General features: G+C 40.0%; 1 protein-coding gene and 1 long non-coding RNA gene across 2 annotated transcripts; one reads left to right on the top strand and one right to left on the bottom strand.

Annotated features, from left to right (window-relative positions):
- The first annotated feature begins 10,672 nt into the window (after positions 1–10,672).
- LOC116677209 (leukocyte elastase inhibitor-like) lies at positions 10,673–14,607 on the top strand. The gene is given in 9 exon segments (XM_032507844.1): positions 10,673–10,807; positions 10,810–10,860; positions 11,532–11,672; positions 11,902–12,019; positions 12,139–12,281; positions 13,336–13,413; positions 13,795–13,884; positions 13,968–14,142; positions 14,328–14,607. Coding segments are annotated over 9 exon segments (1,167 nt in total). The 3' UTR covers positions 14,564–14,607.
- Positions 14,608–15,492: 885 nt separating this feature from the next.
- On the bottom strand, positions 15,493–19,790 carry LOC116677210 (uncharacterized). The gene is made up of 3 exons (XR_004328948.1): positions 19,721–19,790; positions 18,134–18,145; positions 15,493–15,503 (listed from the first exon to the last, which is right to left on the bottom strand). It is a non-coding gene; the product is annotated as an uncharacterized LOC116677210 (long non-coding RNA).
- Positions 19,791–20,036: the final 246 nt, after the last annotated feature.

Raw genomic sequence — 20,036 nt, 5'->3', positions numbered from 1 at the left:
CACTTGAGGTATTTCAATGAAGTCTTTGGTCTTTGACAGTTACCTTGCAATCTAAAACTGTATATCCTATTGTCTCTGGAACAATAGTTGGCAGTTGGAGGAGTAATGGCTCTTTACAGTGAATATGCAAAAAAAGATGTTCACAAATTCAGTCCAGGTAAATGCTCAGCCCATATTCACACAGACCTAAACCTACTCACTTAATGCTGGTTACAATATTCTAATAATCAACAATGCCAGAGACAAATGACAAAGAGTGATAACAGTTAACAAGCATTACGTTAGTTAAGGTCCCTGTGTGTGTTATGATGTGAACCGTAGTCATGTGCAGGTAGTCTGGCCGAGTGGTCTAAGGTGCTGGATTAAGACTCCAGTCTCTCTGGAGGCTTGGGTTCTAATCCCACCACTGCAATTTGCAAATGTTACATTGCTGGAAGATAACTAATTTGACAACATGGCGTTTGGATGAGGTTATTCCTTGTGACATAGCTTAGTGAAGTACCTAAAGACCCCTTTCTGACTCTGGATTTTATATCTGTACTTGCAATGCCCTGTTTTTAATGACCACCCAATCGTAAGTGTTCAATGTGAAATACTCATTCATTAACAAAATTGTCGGTAACTGTGACCGGGTGCATGTCAGCCGTCACGGTAGCGATACGCTACCTATACCATCCTGAGACTGAGACTGTAGGTATATATTATGTGCCCGTATATGTTTAACGTGTTCATATGTTTCATACATTTTTTACAATGTTTAAAATCTTCAGTTAACCGAGCCAGTCTCTATTTCCCCACAGTAATCTCTTAGCTTTCTTGTGCGCACATTTAACATCTAAAACTACGGTGATTTACCTGCTTATTTGAACCTGGGGCCTTGTCCAGCAGAGCAGAGTGGCGCAGCGGAAGCGTGCTGGGCCCATAACCCAGAAGTCAATGGATCGAAACCATCCTCTGCTAATTGCTGTGCTTTATCTCCACATAAAGTCCACTCCCAGGCTGGTGAAAATTAACAATGTATCTGTTTGTGAAGTGAAATGTTTCCTCCTGCTGAAGGGTACAGTCTTTATGTTATGTTTATTTCATCCATTAAAATGGAAATTAGAGTGCTCATACCCGCTGTAACCCCATTAAAACTGGAGCATTAATATTGTATAGATAAAGTACAATAAAAACTGTAAAATGTGTATGTTTGAAGTGGTTGTTGTGCTGTCTACAATAGCCTGAGGTATAAAAGGGAGAGCATACTGCTTAGTTTGCGTCACAGGAGGTCTTAGTCTACCACTACGCTCCAAAACCCTTCAAGTCAGATTACCACAGGAGGCCTTGGTCTACCACTATGTTCCATAACCCTATCAGTCAGATTAACACAAGAGGTCTTAGGCTGAATCTCATTTCTCTATCTTACCCCTACCCCTTTCCCTACGTCTTGAGCGTTCACGTGAGTGCTGTCCCAATAATGTTTTGATCGAGGGGTAAGGGGTGTATGGCCCTAGGAACCATAGACAATGAATGAAGAAAATCAAGGGAGAATGCCATCTTACTTGAAACCGAGGGGTAGCGATATACAATGTGCAACAGGCAACAATGGCTGCCGCATCGACCAGAGAGACGCATTTCTGGTATTTTCGGCTTAAATAATTGATTTAAAAATTACGACAGTCTTGTTTTGTGGTCTATACAGTCCTGTCCATACATGCTTGCAACCATGTTCCTAACTGAAACTTTTTAAAAATCGCTAGCTTGCTATGCTAACGCCAATCGCTACCACTAACGTTAACGTTGATTTTTACAACAGTCCCGCATTTCTCTGCCATAAATGGACTGTATACATCGCATAGACTATATATTTTAATATTACCGGTCTATGATACATCGCTAGGTGCTTTACATATACCGTCCTGTATCACACTGGAGGACACAGCAGCTGATCCACTTTAGGTCTGAAAACCAGCAACGTTTCCTAAATCATGTGTTCATGTTGTACCCATTCATTACTGCATCGGTACTGTATTATTGTAATCATTTGTAATTAATTCCTGTTCATATACTTGTTTATTGTTTTTGGTTTTGATACGGGACACTGATGATTTGGGGGGGGGTTACTGGCCAACCGGCATCAGCCTGGTCAGGAATATCAGAATAGCTGTAGTTAATTTGTTTGTTTTTGGTCTTGTGTGTCTTCTTTTTAGTTTTACACATTCGTGGAGAGTTAGCCAGAGTGGCTAGGATGGCGGTAGGTTGGCAGACTCGAACATTGCACATTTTCAAAGGTGATTAGTTTATTTCCATGGTCTGCAGTACACGGATAATTAACCCATCAAACTTAAAGACAGTGGCACATTAAACTAATAGCAGCAATAACAGGCACATGTTCCTGGCAGCACAGCCTCACCTCCCTCTCTCCTACCAGGAGCACAAATCCCCCCATTTATATAGGGTTGTCAATTCCCACCCCACCGCTTCAGTCCATCCCATCCTAAAGCAGGTTGATCTACTCCAAACCTTAATACCTTGCCATCTCTTAACCTATGGAACTTGGTCACCAGTTCCCTCCTATCCTGCTGACTACACAACAAGTCAGGATTTTGCATACCTTTTTTATACAATGACCAAAAACAACCAAAATAAACATTCCTATACAAAAGAAAACCCTCTACTTGGTTTGGCCCGGTGATGTCATCCATGACCACCCTATTCCTATAAAACAGGAAATACTTAGGCCGGCCCCTCCCCAACCAATTGTCTTGCATGGTGGAACTGAACAAAGGAACAAACAATTGTAAGTATCAATACAGGGAAAACCATGTTTCAACTTGCAACCTAATAAAATGGAACTGAAACTAATGTATGACTGTGTGTTTACTTTACTAATGACCTGTATGGGACAAGTGGTGAGCAAACCCACTTTGTCACACACCCTCCCTCTTAAAACCGTTACTCATCAGAGTCAGCAATGACATTCTTCTTTCCATGTCTGTACCGGACCTGAAAACAATACGGCTTGTAATGGGAAAATTACATTTAACCAATGATTTTCATATTAATTATTCATAATAAATTCTCCAATGCCTCTTAGAGTATATGACTTCTGTATCTGTCATATGTGTGTGTCTCCTTGATGGGAGACAACTGGGTTTGTTATGACTCCAAACCATTTCCTTGAAGAACAGATGACGTGGAGCCTGACAGAAACAGTTGTCTAAAGCTGTGTTTATCATAGCAGGTCCCAGGTCGAGACCGTAGCCCATCCTAGAGACAAGATGTCCTTTTTCAGATGAGATAAAATGACCGGTCAAGAAACTTGACACACAAGGGGCAGGTTCAGACATACGTAAGAGCTCCAACTGTCTGCCTAAGGTCCACTAATTGTTGTGTTTGAGATTAAACTGTTTTCCAAACAAGGTTTATTTTCCTCTGGGGGCACTGGATATAAGGAAGTGTATTACTGATTGTATTCACCAGAACTGTTGTCACTCTGTAACTTGCATTGTGAGAGCTGTTCTTGTCATTTTTCCAGGCCTGATTTCAACATCTTTGATGCTGCTGGAATAAAAATTAATAAATAAATTATTTGATATTAGTTAACTATAATGGGATATGTAACTGAAGGAAGAATCACCGGGTCGTCATGGATCTAAGAAGAGGGAGCCAACTCGTGAGGATCTGCACCGCCAGTAAACTGTAATTTTTCGAAATATCATCCTTCCCTAAATGCCTTTGCATCTTGGATGCTTTTCTGTTGTTTAGACATGGCTACATTCACATAAAGTATCCAAAGTGCACAATACTGCACTGTAATCCGTTCAGGTGTTTACACCGAGTTCCTCCAACATGGCCGGGCATCTGGGTTGACACCCAGCGGTGCTGTGGCTTAGTTGGTTAAAGTGCCTGTCTAGTAAACAGGTGATCCTGGGTTCAATTCCCAACAGCACGTTGTTGTTGCAGAGATTACCTCTGTTTGCATCATTGCTACCCATTAAACCCTGGTTGCAAATGAAAAAGGCATGTTACGTTAACACAGACTAAAAATGATAAATTAAATTCGAGTTTAAGTCACAAAATACACAAAGTTCATTCATCAGCCATTTCTGTTCATTTGGCCTAAGTATGTTGTTTGTACACTGTGTACACTGTACACTGCAGCCTCTGCTACCTCTTGAGTAAGCCAGAGATCAAGGTTGTCTGATCTGGCCTCTTTTGGCAGGTGATTAACTACGCTGGAAACATTACTGGCCCAGTGGCGCAGCTCCAACCCTCCGGAGGCTCGGGCTTGCTCATTAGCTGTGTGGCATTCCTTGATGTTGGCAGGCTCAGGAGGCAGTTATCCACGGCTCTCGTCAAAGTTTTTAATGACATCCACCTTAACACAGATAGTGGCAAAATTTCAATCTTAGTATTACTTGATCTCAGTGCGGCATTTGACACGGTAGACCATGACATATTACTAAACCGATTGGAAAACTGGGTAGGACTTTCTGGCTCAGTACTAAACTGGTTTGAATCCTACTTACAGAATAGGGATTACTTTGTGACAATAGGTAATTATACATCTGAGCATACAAATATGACGTGTGGAGTTCCCCAAGGCTCTATTCTGGGGCCTCTTCTGTTTAACATCTACATGCTCCCACTGGCCCAGATTATGGAGAACAACAAAATAAGTTACCATAGTTATGCGGACGACACACAAATTTACATAACCTTATCACCAGGAACTATAGTCCAATACAAAAACTGACTAAGTGCATCGAACAAATTAACGGCTGGATGTGCCAGAACTTTCTGAAATTAAATGAAGGAAAAACTGAGGTGGTTGTTTTTGGAGCAAAAGAGGAACAATTGAAAGTCTGCTCTCAGCTTCAAACAACAATGTTAAAAACAACAGACAAAGCCAGAAATCTTGGTGTAGTCATGGACTCAGACCTGAACTTTAACAGCCACATTAAGACAATTACAAAGTCAGCCTACTATCACCTTAAGAATATATCAAGGGTTAAAGGACTTATGTGTCAACAGGACTTGGAAAAACTGGTCCATGCTTTCATCTTCAGTAGACTTGACTACTGTAACGGTGTCTTTACAGGTCTCCCTAAAAAATCAATCAGACAGCTACAGCTGATTCAGAACGCTGCTACTCGGGTCCTCACTAAGACCAAGAGACTGGATCACATCACTCCAGTTCTGAAGTCTTTACACTGGCTTCCTGTGCCTCAAAGAATTGATTTCAAAGTACTCTTGCTAGTTTATAAATCACTTAACGGTTTAGGTCCAAAATACATTTCTGATCTGCTACTACACTATGAACCACCCAGACCTCTCAGGTCATCTGGGACAGGTCTACTTTCTGTCCCCAGAGTCAGAACTAAACAGGGTGAAGCAGCTTTCAGTTTCTATGCTCCTCATATCTGGAATAAACTCCCAGAAACCTGTAGATCCGCTGCTACTCTGTTCTTTTAAATCAAGGCTGAAGACCTTTCTATTTGATGCTGCCTTTCTTTAAATGACTGCTCATTTCTTTAAATTTCTTATGCTGCACTGTAACTTTTATTCTTGTGTTTTATGTGTCTATTTTTTAACTGTCTATTCATGTGTTTTATCAGTTTTTAATGCTCATGATTTTTAACTGTTTTTACTTGTGTTTTATCTGTTTAACTGATTTTGTGTAAAACACTTAGAATTGCCCTGTTGCTGAAATGTGCTATACAAATAAAGCTGCCTTGCCTTGCCTTCCAACAAGACAATGATCCCAAACATACAGCAAAATCTACAAAGGAATGGTTCACAAATAAACGTATCCAGGTGTTAGAATGGCCAAGTCAAAGTCCAGACCTGAATCCAATCGAGAATCTGTGGAAAGAACTGAAAACTGCTGTTCACAAACGCTCTCCATCCAACCTCACTGAGCTCAAGCTGTTTTTCAAGGAAGAATGGGCAAGAATTTCAGTCTCTCGATGTGCAAAACTGATAGAGACATACCCCAAGCGACTTGCAGCTGTAATCGCAGCAAAGGTGGCTCTACAAAGTATTAACGCAAGGGGGCCGAATAATTTTTTCAGTTTTTTATTTGCTAAAAAAGTTTAAAATATCCAATAGATTTCGTTCCACTTCACAATTGTGTCCCACTTGTTGGTGATTCTTCACAAAAAATAAAAATTGTATATCTTTATTTTTGAAGCCTGAAATGTGTCAAAAGGTTGAAAAGTTCAAGGGGGCCGAATACTTTCGCAAGGCACTGTATGTTTAAAAAAAAAAAAAAAGATAAATTGTATCTGTGACTGTAAGTATTGTTGTGCATATTTACAATAAAAATATTACAAAAAAAAGTTATGTAATGTAAGTAATGTAGTCAGTAAAATTAAATTAATTATACCCGGGATCCTGTGTGCATTCCATGCCTCTGTGACTTTTGTGATGCCAATCCTAGCCAGCTGGCATGTCTTTGGTTTGACACATAATATTTTGATGTTTTGTCCATGTTGACTTCCTCTTGGTCCCCCAGCTCTACCAAAGCTGTCTTCAAAGGGTAGTTGACTCTGGGATTCACCTACCACCACATTCTCTCATTCACATGGATCTGTGCAGGTTTTTAAGGATAGTGTAAGTCTGCCAGCCTTCATTAGAAATACAATTGCAAGAAACCTGGATTAATTTTAACAAAACATTCATCTCACCCTTGTAGGAGTCTGACGGTAAGGCTGCCTTTTAGTATTGTGTCTGTATTCTGCCAGCTTTTCCTGTATGAATAATGCCAGATAACTCTTTCCCACAGTCAACTCTGACCTGATCCCATAGTCCATAGGAAAGTACAGCAGGTCTGAGGACAAATCACAGACAAACCTAAAATATTACCTAAACATAACATAAACAGCATTGGTCTAAGCCATAAATCCCTAAAGTGCCAATTAAAAGTCCAAAGCATTTCATTTTTTATCTAGTTACACACACACACACACACACACACACACACACACACACACACACACACACACACACACACACACACACAAGGCAAGGCAAGGCCAGGCAGCTTTATTTGTAGAGCACATTTCAACAACAGGGCAATTCAAAGTGCTTTACATAAAATCTGTTAAACAGATAAAACACAAGTACAAACAGTTAAAAATCATAAGCCTTAAAAACTGATAAAACACATGAATAGACAGTTAAAAACAAATAGAAACATTAGGACACATAAACACAAGAATAAAAGTTACAGTGCAGCATAAGAAATTTAAAGAAATGAGCAGTCATGTAAGGCAGCATCAAAAGGAAGGTCTTCAGCCTTGATTTAAAAGAACTGAGAGTAGCAGCGGATCTACAGGTTTCTGGGAGTTTATTCCAGATATGAGGAGCATAGAAACTGAAAGCTGCTTCACCCTGTTTAGTTCTGACTCTGGGGACAGAAAGTAGACCTGTCCCAGATGACCTGAGAGGTCACACACACACAAGGTGGTGTGACACTATGGGCTTTTTTTTTCAGACTTGTTTTTAGTTTTGCTGAAGCACATTCATGATCCCTAATACCTTTCTAAACCACTTACCCTGGTCCCTGACCCCTGCCCTCAGAGCTGGTAGCTCTGTTCCTCAGCGGAGCAGGTCGGGCCCTCTGCTCTGGCTGACTGGAGGTCGGCGGATTCAGACGAGGAGGCCTCAAAGACCAACTGCTTTAGCAGCATCTGGTCCTAGTCTTCTGGCAGCGAGGCCTCCAAAGACCAACTGCTTTCGCAGCGCCTAGTCTCTGCCGAAGCCGCTGGCCTCCAGCTGCCCGGAGCAGAACCCTGAACTTAAAGACTCAACATGGCTTGTACTTATAAGGTCCTCTATGGACGTTTTGTGACCTCACTGATGAGGTCATTGTGAACTCACAGCTGATTGGCCAGTAGTTCTTTTGCTGTGTTATAGAATGCTGTGATGTCATACACTGTAGACAATTCCAGTCTATAAGACTTTATCATTTTATTTTTATTTATTTTTGAGGGATAAAAACAAAATATATTGTAATACATTATGAGAATATACACATCACACTATAAATGTGTAAATTAATTTAACATGTTTAGAGCAGACATATTTTCACCTGTAGGTCGGTAACTAGGAGTTTATTAAACCAAAACTAGAGCTGTGATGGTTGCAGAAGTGAAAAGACGACCCAAACGGCTTTTCATAGTTTTATTTAGTTTCTTTCGACTTTGAATGAAGTGCGTGTTTTACGATGCTAAAATTACTGTTTATTCACATGGAGTCTGATGGATTTAGCAATTTTAATTACGTGGATTTTTTTATGTTTAAAAAAGAATCTTACTCTTCAACAGAAAGGTCAACCTCCTTAAAATCCTTTCCATAAAGTTGTCAAAAATTTAGAATAATAATCAGAGCCTCTCAGTGGCAAAACAAGCACTTTTGGAGTATCCGGTACGGATAAAGCACTTTTGCCGAGTACAAGTATTATCCGAGTAATATGAGTCAATATCCGTGCTCGGATTGAATAAAACTCCTCAACTGGCCGCGCAGCGTTCTGTGATAATCACAGCGCCCCCCCCCGCCTACAAACACGTTCGGATCAATCACACACACACAGAACATGGAGAAATGCGCTCTCTCTCGCTCTCTCCCCCCCTCTCTCTCTCTCTCTCTCTCTCTCTCTCTCTCTCTGGTCTGCGGATCTGTTCCGTTAACGTTTAGGGTTTCTTCAGCTTCAGGTTTGTTTTTAACTTCGGTTTGTAGTCCTTACATAGTAACCAGTAGATTTCTGGTGAATGTGGGGTTTGTAGTCCTTACATAGTAACCAGTAGATTTCTGGTGAACGTGGGGTTTGTAGTCCTTACATAGTAACCAGTAGATTTCTGGTGAACGTGGGGTTTGTAGTCCTTACATAGTAACCAGTAGATTTCTGGTGAACGTGGGGTTTGTAGTCCTTACATAGTAACCAGTAGATTTCTGGTGAACGTGGGGTTTGTAGTCCTTACATAGTAACCAGTACATTTCTTGTGAACGTGGGGTTTGTAGTCCTTACATAGTAACCAGTAGATTTCTGGTGAACGTGGGGTTTGTAGTCCTTACATAGTAGGCTCGTTCGAGATGAGCCAGGTCTGCGCAGAATCGATCACCGGCGATCGGCGCCCGTTGCATGCTGGTTAGATTTGTGTCCGACTTGATCCCGACTTGCTCTGACGTCATGCACACGTGGGCAACGGAAATCTCACGAGAGCAAGGCGGCCGCAGGTCTGAGACGCAGGCGGCGCAGTTGCTTTTCACCGACTGCAAGAGCCAGGCGGACCCAAAGCATGCTGGGAAACGCCGGCTTCTCAGCTGATTTAACACTTGATTGGTTTACAACATGATGACGTTTTATATAAACTTTTTTATTGGTTTTGAATCGGAGGGATTTTAATTGCTATTTGTCTGATTTAAAGACTTATTCTGTCCAGAACACATGTTGAGGCTGATAGAGACGTTTAGAAGTCAGAGAGACTAAATCTGATCAGATCACGGATCATCTACAGTGTGTTGTTAATTAAAATCAGCAACAGATCGCATGTAGAGCACTTTGCCAGCTACTTAGTCATAATTAAAACAACTGGAGACTGTGTACCAGCTGGTATGTGGGTCTGATTATATTTTATTAAATCGGAATCGCACCACAGTGTTTTCTTCACTTCCTGTCCAGCCTGAAGGCGGCTGGAATTGGCTGGAAACTGTCCGACTTCACCCCAGTTTTCTGTCACCGCCCCCCGCTGCTGCCGCCTGCTCTCGTCCACTTTACAGGCGAGGCGCAGTTCATCTCGAACGAGCCTACTTTCAAACGTTTTTTTAATGCTGCAGCTCGTGCAAGACAGGAGGTGGCAGCAAGAAATGATGATTTCAGCGTTACTTTCCACAACAAGACGACTAGTTTGCCGGAAAGTTCATACACTTCGGGGTAAGTTTCAGAATTGCTTTAAGTGCTGCATGCTAATCTGGTTTCTCCTGTTGTACCAAAGACTGAGACCCCGTCAATACCTAATTCCCCCCGCCTACACCTGAACCAAAACCTGATCCTTAATCTCAGAGGGGGTGCTACACATTTTTAACAGGATGGGGTTCGACTGGTTTTCAGGGCGTCAGGAGTCCTCTTGAAACTAATATAAAGCTTCGGACAGAAGTCTTCTTGTGAAAAGGAAATAGTCCTTATTACTTGAGGAGCACCAGAGAAGTTGGTGAGTAGAGGATGAGTCTCATTCATTTTGTGATATATGATTATTTAGATTACATATTAGTTGGTGTAACAGCAGTGAGGTTAAACTGATCCCGACTAGAAGCACATTTATCCTCATTGTCTGGTGTTATGAATAGTAATTGGTGTATGTAATGTACAGTATAATGTTATATATAGCTACTTAATGTAACATGAACACTTTAATTTTGCTATCCAAAAGCGATTCTAACATTTTACATTTGTTTGTTTTATTTAATATTTTCTGTACTAAAAACTGAGTCTTACTGGTTTAGAAATTGTCTCAATATTTCAGATATTTACATTCAGAGACTTGTTCAGAGGCTAATTGTAAATTAACAAATATTTCAGTGGAGTTTGGCCCAATGAGAGCGTAAGATAAATAACCAGTCAGATAAATAACATTGTTTTACGTCTGTAATAATTAATGCTCTGTCCTCTCTCCTGTGTGACACAATGGCATCTCCAGCCCCTCTGTCCAAGGCCAACACCACCTTCTCTCTGGCTTTGCTCCAAAAGTTTGGAGATGACGACAAGACGGCAAACATCTTCTACTCCCCTTTCAGCATCTCTTCAGCCCTGGCTATGGTGATGCTATGGTGATGCTGGGGGCCAGAGGCAACACAGCCACCCAGATGTCAGAGGTATCAGACACACACACTCACACACACTCACTCTGTCATAAAAGTAACAGATTAACATCGCAGGCTGGTTCAGAATGATTTTGTGAAGAGGCCCAGGGCAGGATCTTACTCTAAATCCAAAATGTTTCCAAGAGAACATCTCCAGTCATTTGAAATGTTAATATTGTGAAAGATTACACCAGAAATGTAAGCGTACTGTGTACTCTAGTTACTCACCATCATTTAAAGGTCCCATGACATGAAAATTTCCCTTTTATGAGTTTTTTTTAACATTGATATGCGTTCCCCCAGCCTGCCTATGGATACTAAGGAAAGCTCATTGAGGGACTGGCTCTAGTGGCTGGAATTCTGCACCAAGGCTGAATTTTGGGAAAGAGACTCCAGACACAGTATTAGGGGACCACTAAGGTCTATGTAAAAGACTTCAGAGACAGTATTAGGGGACCACTAAGGTCTATATAAAAGCACCCAAAGAGCACCATGTCATGGGACCTTTAATGTAATGTATGCATAGCATGGAGCACACAAATTCAACAACTTAAAGGAAAACATTTCTTATTTAGTCTATAGTCTCATCACTTAACAGGCAAGATGCCCGGTCTAATCTACTGTTTAGAATAGACTGGTCTGACAGTGCATCTCTGTAACAGTTGTCTCTCCTTTGTCCACAGTGCCTGAAAACCAAGGATTGTCAGGATGATGTCCATGTTAGCTTTGCCCAACTGCTGAGCGAGCTCAACAAGGCTGATGCTCCGTATACCCTCAGTGTTGCCAACAGGCTGTACGGGGAGCGGTCCTTCCAGTTTGTTGAGGTGTGTTTAGCATGTGTGCATGCATCTTCATGAGTACAGTATGTGTGGTGTGAGAGGCTCATGCGAATATTTAAGCTCTGTAAGAAGGAATGATGAGGGAGTGGAGAGTAAGCATTGTGATTGTGCTCTCCTTGTTGTAGTGACTTTTAGTTCCACTAACTAAAGTTAAGCAAAGTGATTAATATGTTTAGGTGATCAGAATTGGTAGATGTGTTTTTGATGGTTCCAGGATTTCTTAGAAAAAAACAAGAATCACTACAACGCAGAGCTGGAGACTGTGGACTTCAAAGGTGGCTCAGAGGCCGCCAGACTCAAGATCAACAGCTGGGTGCAGAAGCAGACTCAAGGTAGATCTACACCCTTACATACACATAACACCAATGGAAACATGGCAGCAACCATTTTTCAAGACTTTTCTTTCAGATGTGTGCCATTGCTTCACTTATGTGTCAATTTTGTTCACCAGATAAAATTAAGGATCTGTTGGCAGAGGGTGACGTGGACAGCCTGAGCAGGCTGGTGCTGGTTAATGCCATCTACTTCAAAAGTAACTGGAACGAGAAATTTCAGCAGCATGACACACATGATGCTCACTTTAGACTCAACAAGGTAACACTGCTCAAAGAAAGCATTCAGTTAAATAACACTGACAGAAGTCAGGTAAAATGGGTTTTAAAATCAATGATATGGTAGCAAACACTTTACGCCATAGACACTAATTCTGACTTCTTCAGGAAAATAATTCTACATCAGGGCAAGGGTTGGGTACCGAACTCAGTACTTTTTTGGCTTCTAACCAAATTACGTCGGTACCACCATGGACCGATTCACGTTAAATCAAACGGTGAACAGCAACACACATTTTAGCCAGCAGGTAAATGACCTCATGTTGTCTTCCCGCCGACCTGCAAAGTTGTTTTTTTTTGTTTTTTTTCTGAGTCAAAATTTCGTTTTTTGTTTTTGGTTGTCTTTTTGACCCTTTTGTGTCTTTCCTCCAATGTTTTTGTCACTTTTTCAACGTTTGAGTGTTTTGACATTTTTGTCACTTTTTTTGGCATTTTTTTTCACATTTTAGTGACTTTTATTGACATTTGTCTTTTTTAATTTTTTAATTTGGATTTTTTTTTTTACATTAGTCAAACACAAGTTCTTTTATCAATTATTTTTTTCTCCAAATGCTATAAAATTGACAAAACACCCCTATTCAATGAAAGTTTTTAGATGGAGAAATGTTTTGGAAGAGGGTCAAATTTGACCCGTAGACAACATAAGGGGTAAAACAAATTAATATCAGTTTAAATGTACTATGCACTATTTAAGTGTGCTATATTATATATACCACCACTTTACCTTGCCACAAGAGAGCCTTGTTGAAGTAAATGCAGGGGAAACTCGAGGGGTTCTTACAAGCCACCATCAAACTACCTAACTAATTTAAACTACCAGGACATTAGAAGCTGCTTATCTACCAATACCTCAATCTCTTAGTTTGTTTTTGTTATTGCATGACTTTGGTGACTCCAAACTAACGCTTTAATAACACAAACTAACTGAGGCAGCCGTAGACCAGCAACTCTCATCTTTTGCGGGGAAAAATGATTAGCAGTGAGGAGGGAATCCCAGCCCAGACTGTATTTTGTTCTAAAAGTCAGTGTGTTTTCAGAATGACACCAAGCCAGTGAAGATGATGCACCAGACAGCATTGTTCCCTTTCTCCAACAACCCTAAGGCCAACTGCAAGGTACTGATGCAATTGATTGATTAATTGTAAAAAAAATGTAACTGACAAGGCAACAATCAAACCAATCATTTATAACTTTTTGTTAAACAGGATTTAATGACATTGCCATTGAAGGTACATGATTGAGAAAGGAGGAGAGTTTGGTTATGATCCATTTTACCGTACAGTAACTGTGAAGATTTGTGCATGTCATCCCATGAACTAGATAGATTTTTATTGATCTAAAAAAAAAGGGAAATTCCAGTGTTGCAGCAAAAAATCAGACACAACACACGTACAGAATACACATGAAATAACTATCTTGTTGATACACAACTCAGTTGTCACACCAGTGTATATACAGCATATGTACTGTAATGTTTAAAACCCTCTGCTGGACAGATCCTAGAGATGCCTTACAAAGGGAAGGAGCTTAGCATGCTCATCTTTTTACCCAATGAGATGGAGGACAGTACTACAGGTCTGGAGAAGGTAACACACACACACACACTTTCACACATAAAGAAACCCGCAGAAACGGATAAACTAATAACTGATTCCATGTCCACCCCCAGCTGGAGAAGCAGCTGACCTATGAGAACTTTATGGAGTGGACTCATCCAGACATGATGGATAACGTTGAGGTCCAGGTGGGGCTGCCTCGGTTCAAGATGGAGGAGTCGTATGACATGGAGGAAGTCCTGGTCAGCATGGGCATGGTGGATGCCTTTGACAAGGCAGACTTCTCTGGTAGGACTTGTGTCTGCATCATAATCATTTAAAGAACAGGCAGCTGAAACCTGAAATGTCTCCTGTCAGTTTTAAAAGACACAAGATAATACAGAGGTTCTCCCAAATTATTTTAATTCATGTTGTGGGGTAAGACCTGACATTAAATGTATTTAAAATATTCCATCTCCTTCTTTTTGTGACAGGGATGTCTCCTGCCGAATGGCTGGTACTGTCAAAAGTTGTCCACAAGGCTTTTGTGGAGGTCAACGAGAAGGGAACTGAGGCTGCTGCTGTCACTGCTGCTGTCATGATGCTGGAGTCTTGCACGATAAGTTCTCCATCTGCCACGTTCATCGCAGACCACCCCTTCCTCTTCTTCATCAGACATAACCCCTCCATGAGCGTTCTCTTTGCTGGCCGATACTGCTCCCCTGAGTGAGCAATACATCGTTAGAGTAGTGTTTCTTAACTGGTGGGGGGGGGGGTTACAATACATCTAGTATTATAACAGTGTACCAATTTATTTGGTATAACTCAAAATGTTAATTACCACTCTAGAGTTTCCTAAAGTTAATCACACCCTGATGATTCTGTGTCCATCCTTAACATTATGTTCTTGCTTTTCCTTTGTATCTTTTGCCCTTAATCTCAATCTCATCCTTAGGATCTGGCTTACTTTATGTCCTTGGTAATTATTAGACTGACAGGAATTCTTCCTTTCCTTTTGGCAAATTAATTGCCTTTTTGAGGGGCTAAAAGGTCCCATGGCATGAAAATGTGACTTTATGAGTTTTTTCAACATTTGTGTGCAGTCCCCCAGTGGCTAGAAATGGTGATAGGTGTAAACCATAGACTGTATATTAATTCATAAAAAAAAACACTTTAAACCCCCAAATCCAGGGATGTTACACTATTCAAGCATGACTGTCTAATATTATTTTAATAAACATGTTAAGGGGATAAAATGCATTTTCAAGTGTCTTGTTTGACCAGAAATAATCCAGGCTGGCTATTTATCATTAAATCCATCCTACTTTAGCACAGTAGGTGGTGCTCCTGCATTGCTATGTTTGGGCCTTGAGTAGAAAACAAGAACTTGGAACTGCACTTCCTAGTTGTCCTTGTCACTACCTGATGTGAGTCGAGTGCAGATGTGAGTCGCACATGTGTCACTTTGCGACAAGTAGCATACAAGATACTAATGAGACTTGTGTAAAAAAGAAAATGGACTTGCAGTACATAACGAAGTTGGTTTACTGCTGGCTACAAGCTAGCAATTAAACACAACAAAGGCTGTCAGTTAAATAGCGTTCTGAGCTAACGTTAGCAATCAAACAATTATCCGCTCACATCTGATAGAACACATCTCCAGGGCATCACTCAGGTAATATTGGACCATTCTGATTTTATTTAATTAAAGGCTTGTATATTCAATTAAAGCTATATTTGAAATCTTTTTTTCAGGCTGTTAATTAAAGCCATTTATTAACTGTTTTTCATACTACTCTAAAAAGGAATCCTCCTGTTAAGGAAATTCATTCCGCGTCAAAGTGATAGAACACATCTCCAGTGTCACTTGGGTAATATTGGACCATTCTGATGTAGGATTTTAAAAGTAAAAGTTTATACATCTAATTAAAGATATATTTGAAATATTTTTCAGGAAGCAATATTTTAACTCTTTTTCAGGCTACTCTAAAAAGGAATCCTCCTGTTAAACCAGATTAATTCCACTTTAGAGTGTTAGAACAGATCTCCTGTGTGTCACTCGGGTACTATAGGACCAGTCTCATATAGGAATTTAAAATTAAAGGCTTAAATGTCCAACTAAAGCCATATTTTAAATCTTTTTCAGGCGGTTTATTAATTAAAGCCACATTTTAATTCTTTCAGGCTACTCTAAAAAGGAATTCTCCTGTTAATCCAGATTCATTCAACATCACACAGGGCTGTAGAAATCAAGTAGTAGTCTATTACTTTCTAAAACAAGGTCACACCGAAACAGAACACTCAATTTATTCATCTTGTATGTGACAAGATGAATAAATGATTGAACATAATAAAATTCATAAAATAAAGTTTAACTATTAATTGAAAAAGTAAATCCATTAAAATAAGGAATAGAAATAAAAACAAGTCTAATATAATTTACTGATTCATTTGTTGAGCATAGAAAATTACTTGTTTTTATTACATAAACGTAATTGTCAAACTAGCCGTAGTTCTATCTGAAAATGAAATTTTAAATTGAAAAACTTCTCTAACATTATCTTCTCTTCTACACTGTAAAAAATTATTTCCCCTTTTTGTTGACTCAACTTGTGTTTTTGCGTCCAGTCAACTTTCAACTCAAAACTTTTCAATATTGTTGTTGAGATAACATGCATATCTGTGTTTTGCTCTGAAATTCTAATATACAGATGACACAACTGAGCTATTTTTGTCGTCTCAAAATGAAGTTGAAGTTCACTCTCTGGTTCAGCTCGCGACGTCATTTTGCACATGCGCAGACCACATTAGTCAACCTGTCTTCCAGAGCGGCAGATCAAAGCGTTAACGGATCTCTCCTCTATCGAAGGACCGAGCGTATTCACTTTTGGCGTAAGTAAACTTTTTCCACTGTCAAGCTAATATTTCAGTATAATTTTGAGTTTTGTCTTTACTAAGTGAAAGTTGTAACGAAATACTGTGAACTGAGCATACACACCTACAATATAACGTGCAAGCCCTTATTTCAACAACTAAAGGGATATGTTAGCCGTAGGCGCGGGAAATTAACGAACATTGCACTTTTTACATTAACTAGCTAACGCTAGCTAACTAGTAGTAGCTAGCTATGTAATGACCAGCTAGCGTTATGTGGAGAAATTCTATACTTGCCTTCAACTAAAATGCAAGTAACAAACTAAACCTCTGAATGTAGCTAGCTAAGTTAGCTAGCCCAAATGTTGACATGCTATGTAACGCTAGCTGGTAGCCAGCCTAGCAAGCTTCATGATACCGACTAGCGTTAGGTCATGATGAGACGGACTTAGTTTAAAAACTACCCATACATATAATGGCTTGCTATATAGTGAAATGTATACGGTGCAAGTATGAACAAGGACGACAGCTTCGTCGGCATTGAATTTTCTTGCACTGCATCTATGTTGTGAATTCCTCACGTACGCTACGGAGACTGTATAGGTTACAGTGGGTGTAATTACGGTTACGTTAGTTACGTAGGGAAGTTACGTAAGAAATCCCCGCGACGCCTTGTGTTTACGGCGGTCGCCCGTTCAGAAGTCCGAAACGATGTAAGTTTGTGCTCTATATTTAGCTATTGTCGTAGCAGATTAAGCTGTTTCTGTGTTGTTTCATTCAGCAATGAGTACTTAATGTTAACCATTTTACCCTGTGATGTGGAGCTGCTAGTTTATCTGTATTTTTCTAGCTTGCTAACTTTCCACTGTACATCACACATGTTACTGGCTAGTGTGCGATACGTTTTCAGGACTTTAATCCTTACTGTGATGGAGAGGATTATCATTTTACTTGCACAGTGTGATAACTGTACATTTTAATTCAATGGGCAGTTGTAGCACAGAAATAATAAACTAACAAGTTACCTCACGTGTGCGCGTGTGAGTGTGTGTGCGCGCGCGCGTGTGTGTGTAAAAAAAGATGTAGGCCTTGTAAACTAGGGAAAGGGTTGACTATTGCATTATTTTTGATTAACATTAAATAGCCTTCCAACATAGGGCTTAGTCCTATTACATTTCCTGAAATAACAAGCTTGTCTAACAACACACCTATGCTATTTGTTTGTATTTTAAGCCACGCTAATGCAGTATTTTTGTCTCTTTCTTCAGAAACAACTGACCAAAGATTCATTCAGTGGCCTGATTGATGCAGTACCTGTCAATTTTTTTGTTTTTCCTCAGCAAATCAGCGGAAAGTAAAATGGCATTACAAAGGTTAGCATAGGTTCAATGGAACTACTTTCCCTTTTCTCTGCATGTACAAAGACTGTCCTTGCACCCTCAAGACCCAAGCAGCTTTAAAAAAACATTTGGTTTCCCAGCATGCCCGAAAAATTCACTATGAGCCTGTAAATGCACAACTGTTGTGTGAACTGTGATTTTTGTGAACCTTTCAACCTTACAAAATACTTTGTTCATTTATGAAAGCATGTTAAGTGAAGGGAAACAGTGAATTGTCCTTTTAAACAGTGCTCTTTCAAATCCAATGTCTACAACACTTTTAAGGCTCACAAGAGCAGGTATCACCATGTGCCCAGTGTAGATGATGTAAGACCTGATATTATTTGGAAGTGAGAGCCATGCTGTAGTCACTGACCAGATTCAGTGAGATTCAGATCATTTAGAGGATGATATTGAGTTAAGCCTAAACTCTGATAATGATGATTATGAGGAAGAGGACATTGAGGAAACTTAAGTATAGTCTTGCTTCTTTATTCTTACGAATGCAGACAGTTTTACATATATCTAAATCTGCAATACAAGATATAGTTGATGAACTTTACCAAATAAGTTAGCTCTTGGGTTGTTTATTGATGATTTTGAGGTATGTAACTCTTTAGGTACTGCCAAAAATGACTACAAGGTTTGTGGTGTGTATTGGGTGATTGGTAATCTACCTTTTCAGTATAGGTCCTCTCTTTCGTCTATCTTGAAACATTGTGTTGCAGGAAAGACATCATCACTTTTGGATATGATATGCCCTTATTGACAGCACATTTTCTCTGAGGAGAAAGGAGATCATTGGGGAGGAGCCATTGGACAAGGATCTCAAAGCCAGGTGGTCTGCTTTGTTCACAGAGCGACAGGTTAGTGTATTATTAAAGTGACTTGTATTACATCTTCCTTTGATTATATTCTGCTTGTATATTAATATTTTGTCTCCATGTTTTTTATGCAGATTGAAGCAGAATTCTGGCGGATTGTCTCCATGAACCTGAAGCAGCCATTTTTTGACTGCCTAGATGAGTTTGTCCCTAAGTTCCTGCGTCTTTACAGACAGAGACTGCAGAGTGTCAAGGAATTTCAGCTTTTTGATGAGTCTCTAGATGATGATGTAAGTAATAGTTTCCGTTTCAGTAGTTTGACTGTCCTTTTAGGAAAAGTCTGTTCACTTGACAGCCACATTTGGTAACACCTTTTGAGCATGTCTTTCAGATTATTAAGTACAGGTGCCTACAATACACATAGGAAGATCATAGCCACAAACAAAGTATATTGCTAAAAAGATTGGTATGTGTATCTCCCTAACAACATTAGAACATAAACAGGGCATGATGACATTGTCAGATTAAGAAATTATTTTAATCTGAAGTATGACTTTGAACTTCAAATATTGCCTTCATCAAAATAGCCACCTTTTTCAGCAGTTACAGCCCTAGCACAATAGAAAAAGTGACAGCTAGAAAGGTATTCTATGCATGCAAAAAGTGTCTATTTTGCAACCCAGTATTTTAATGGGAAGCATCTTTCATGATCAAAGCGCAACAACGGTAAGGAGTAGTATGAAAAGCCAAATATCCACGCAGGGAGGTTGGGTTGGGGGGTGGATGGGTCAAACAACACAGGACTTTCACACCGGAGACCGCGGATCATGTCCCGGCGTGTGACGTGTCCTTTCCCCTTTCTTCTTTCCTAAACCCAACCATCACGTTGTCATGCGTCTCCCAGTGACGTTTCATTTCCCCGTTGTTGCGTCCCCAAGAGACTGCGGATCAAGTCCCGCACACAAAAGAAACAAGATAAACGTGTCCCTGTACACGAATCAACAAATAAAAAATAACTTGACCGTTTCACGAACTGCCGTGAGGCCGTGTTGTATTTTGATGAAGGAAACATTTGAAGTACAAAGTCATGATCAAAATCATTATTTCTAACTCTGACAATAGCTTC

Source organism: Etheostoma spectabile, unplaced genomic scaffold (genome assembly GCF_008692095.1).
Source record: "Etheostoma spectabile isolate EspeVRDwgs_2016 unplaced genomic scaffold, UIUC_Espe_1.0 scaffold00004571, whole genome shotgun sequence".
NCBI lineage: Eukaryota > Metazoa > Chordata > Actinopteri > Perciformes > Percidae > Etheostoma > Etheostoma spectabile.
Note: the sequence above shows the minus strand (reverse complement) of the source record. Positions and strands in the feature narration are given on the sequence as shown.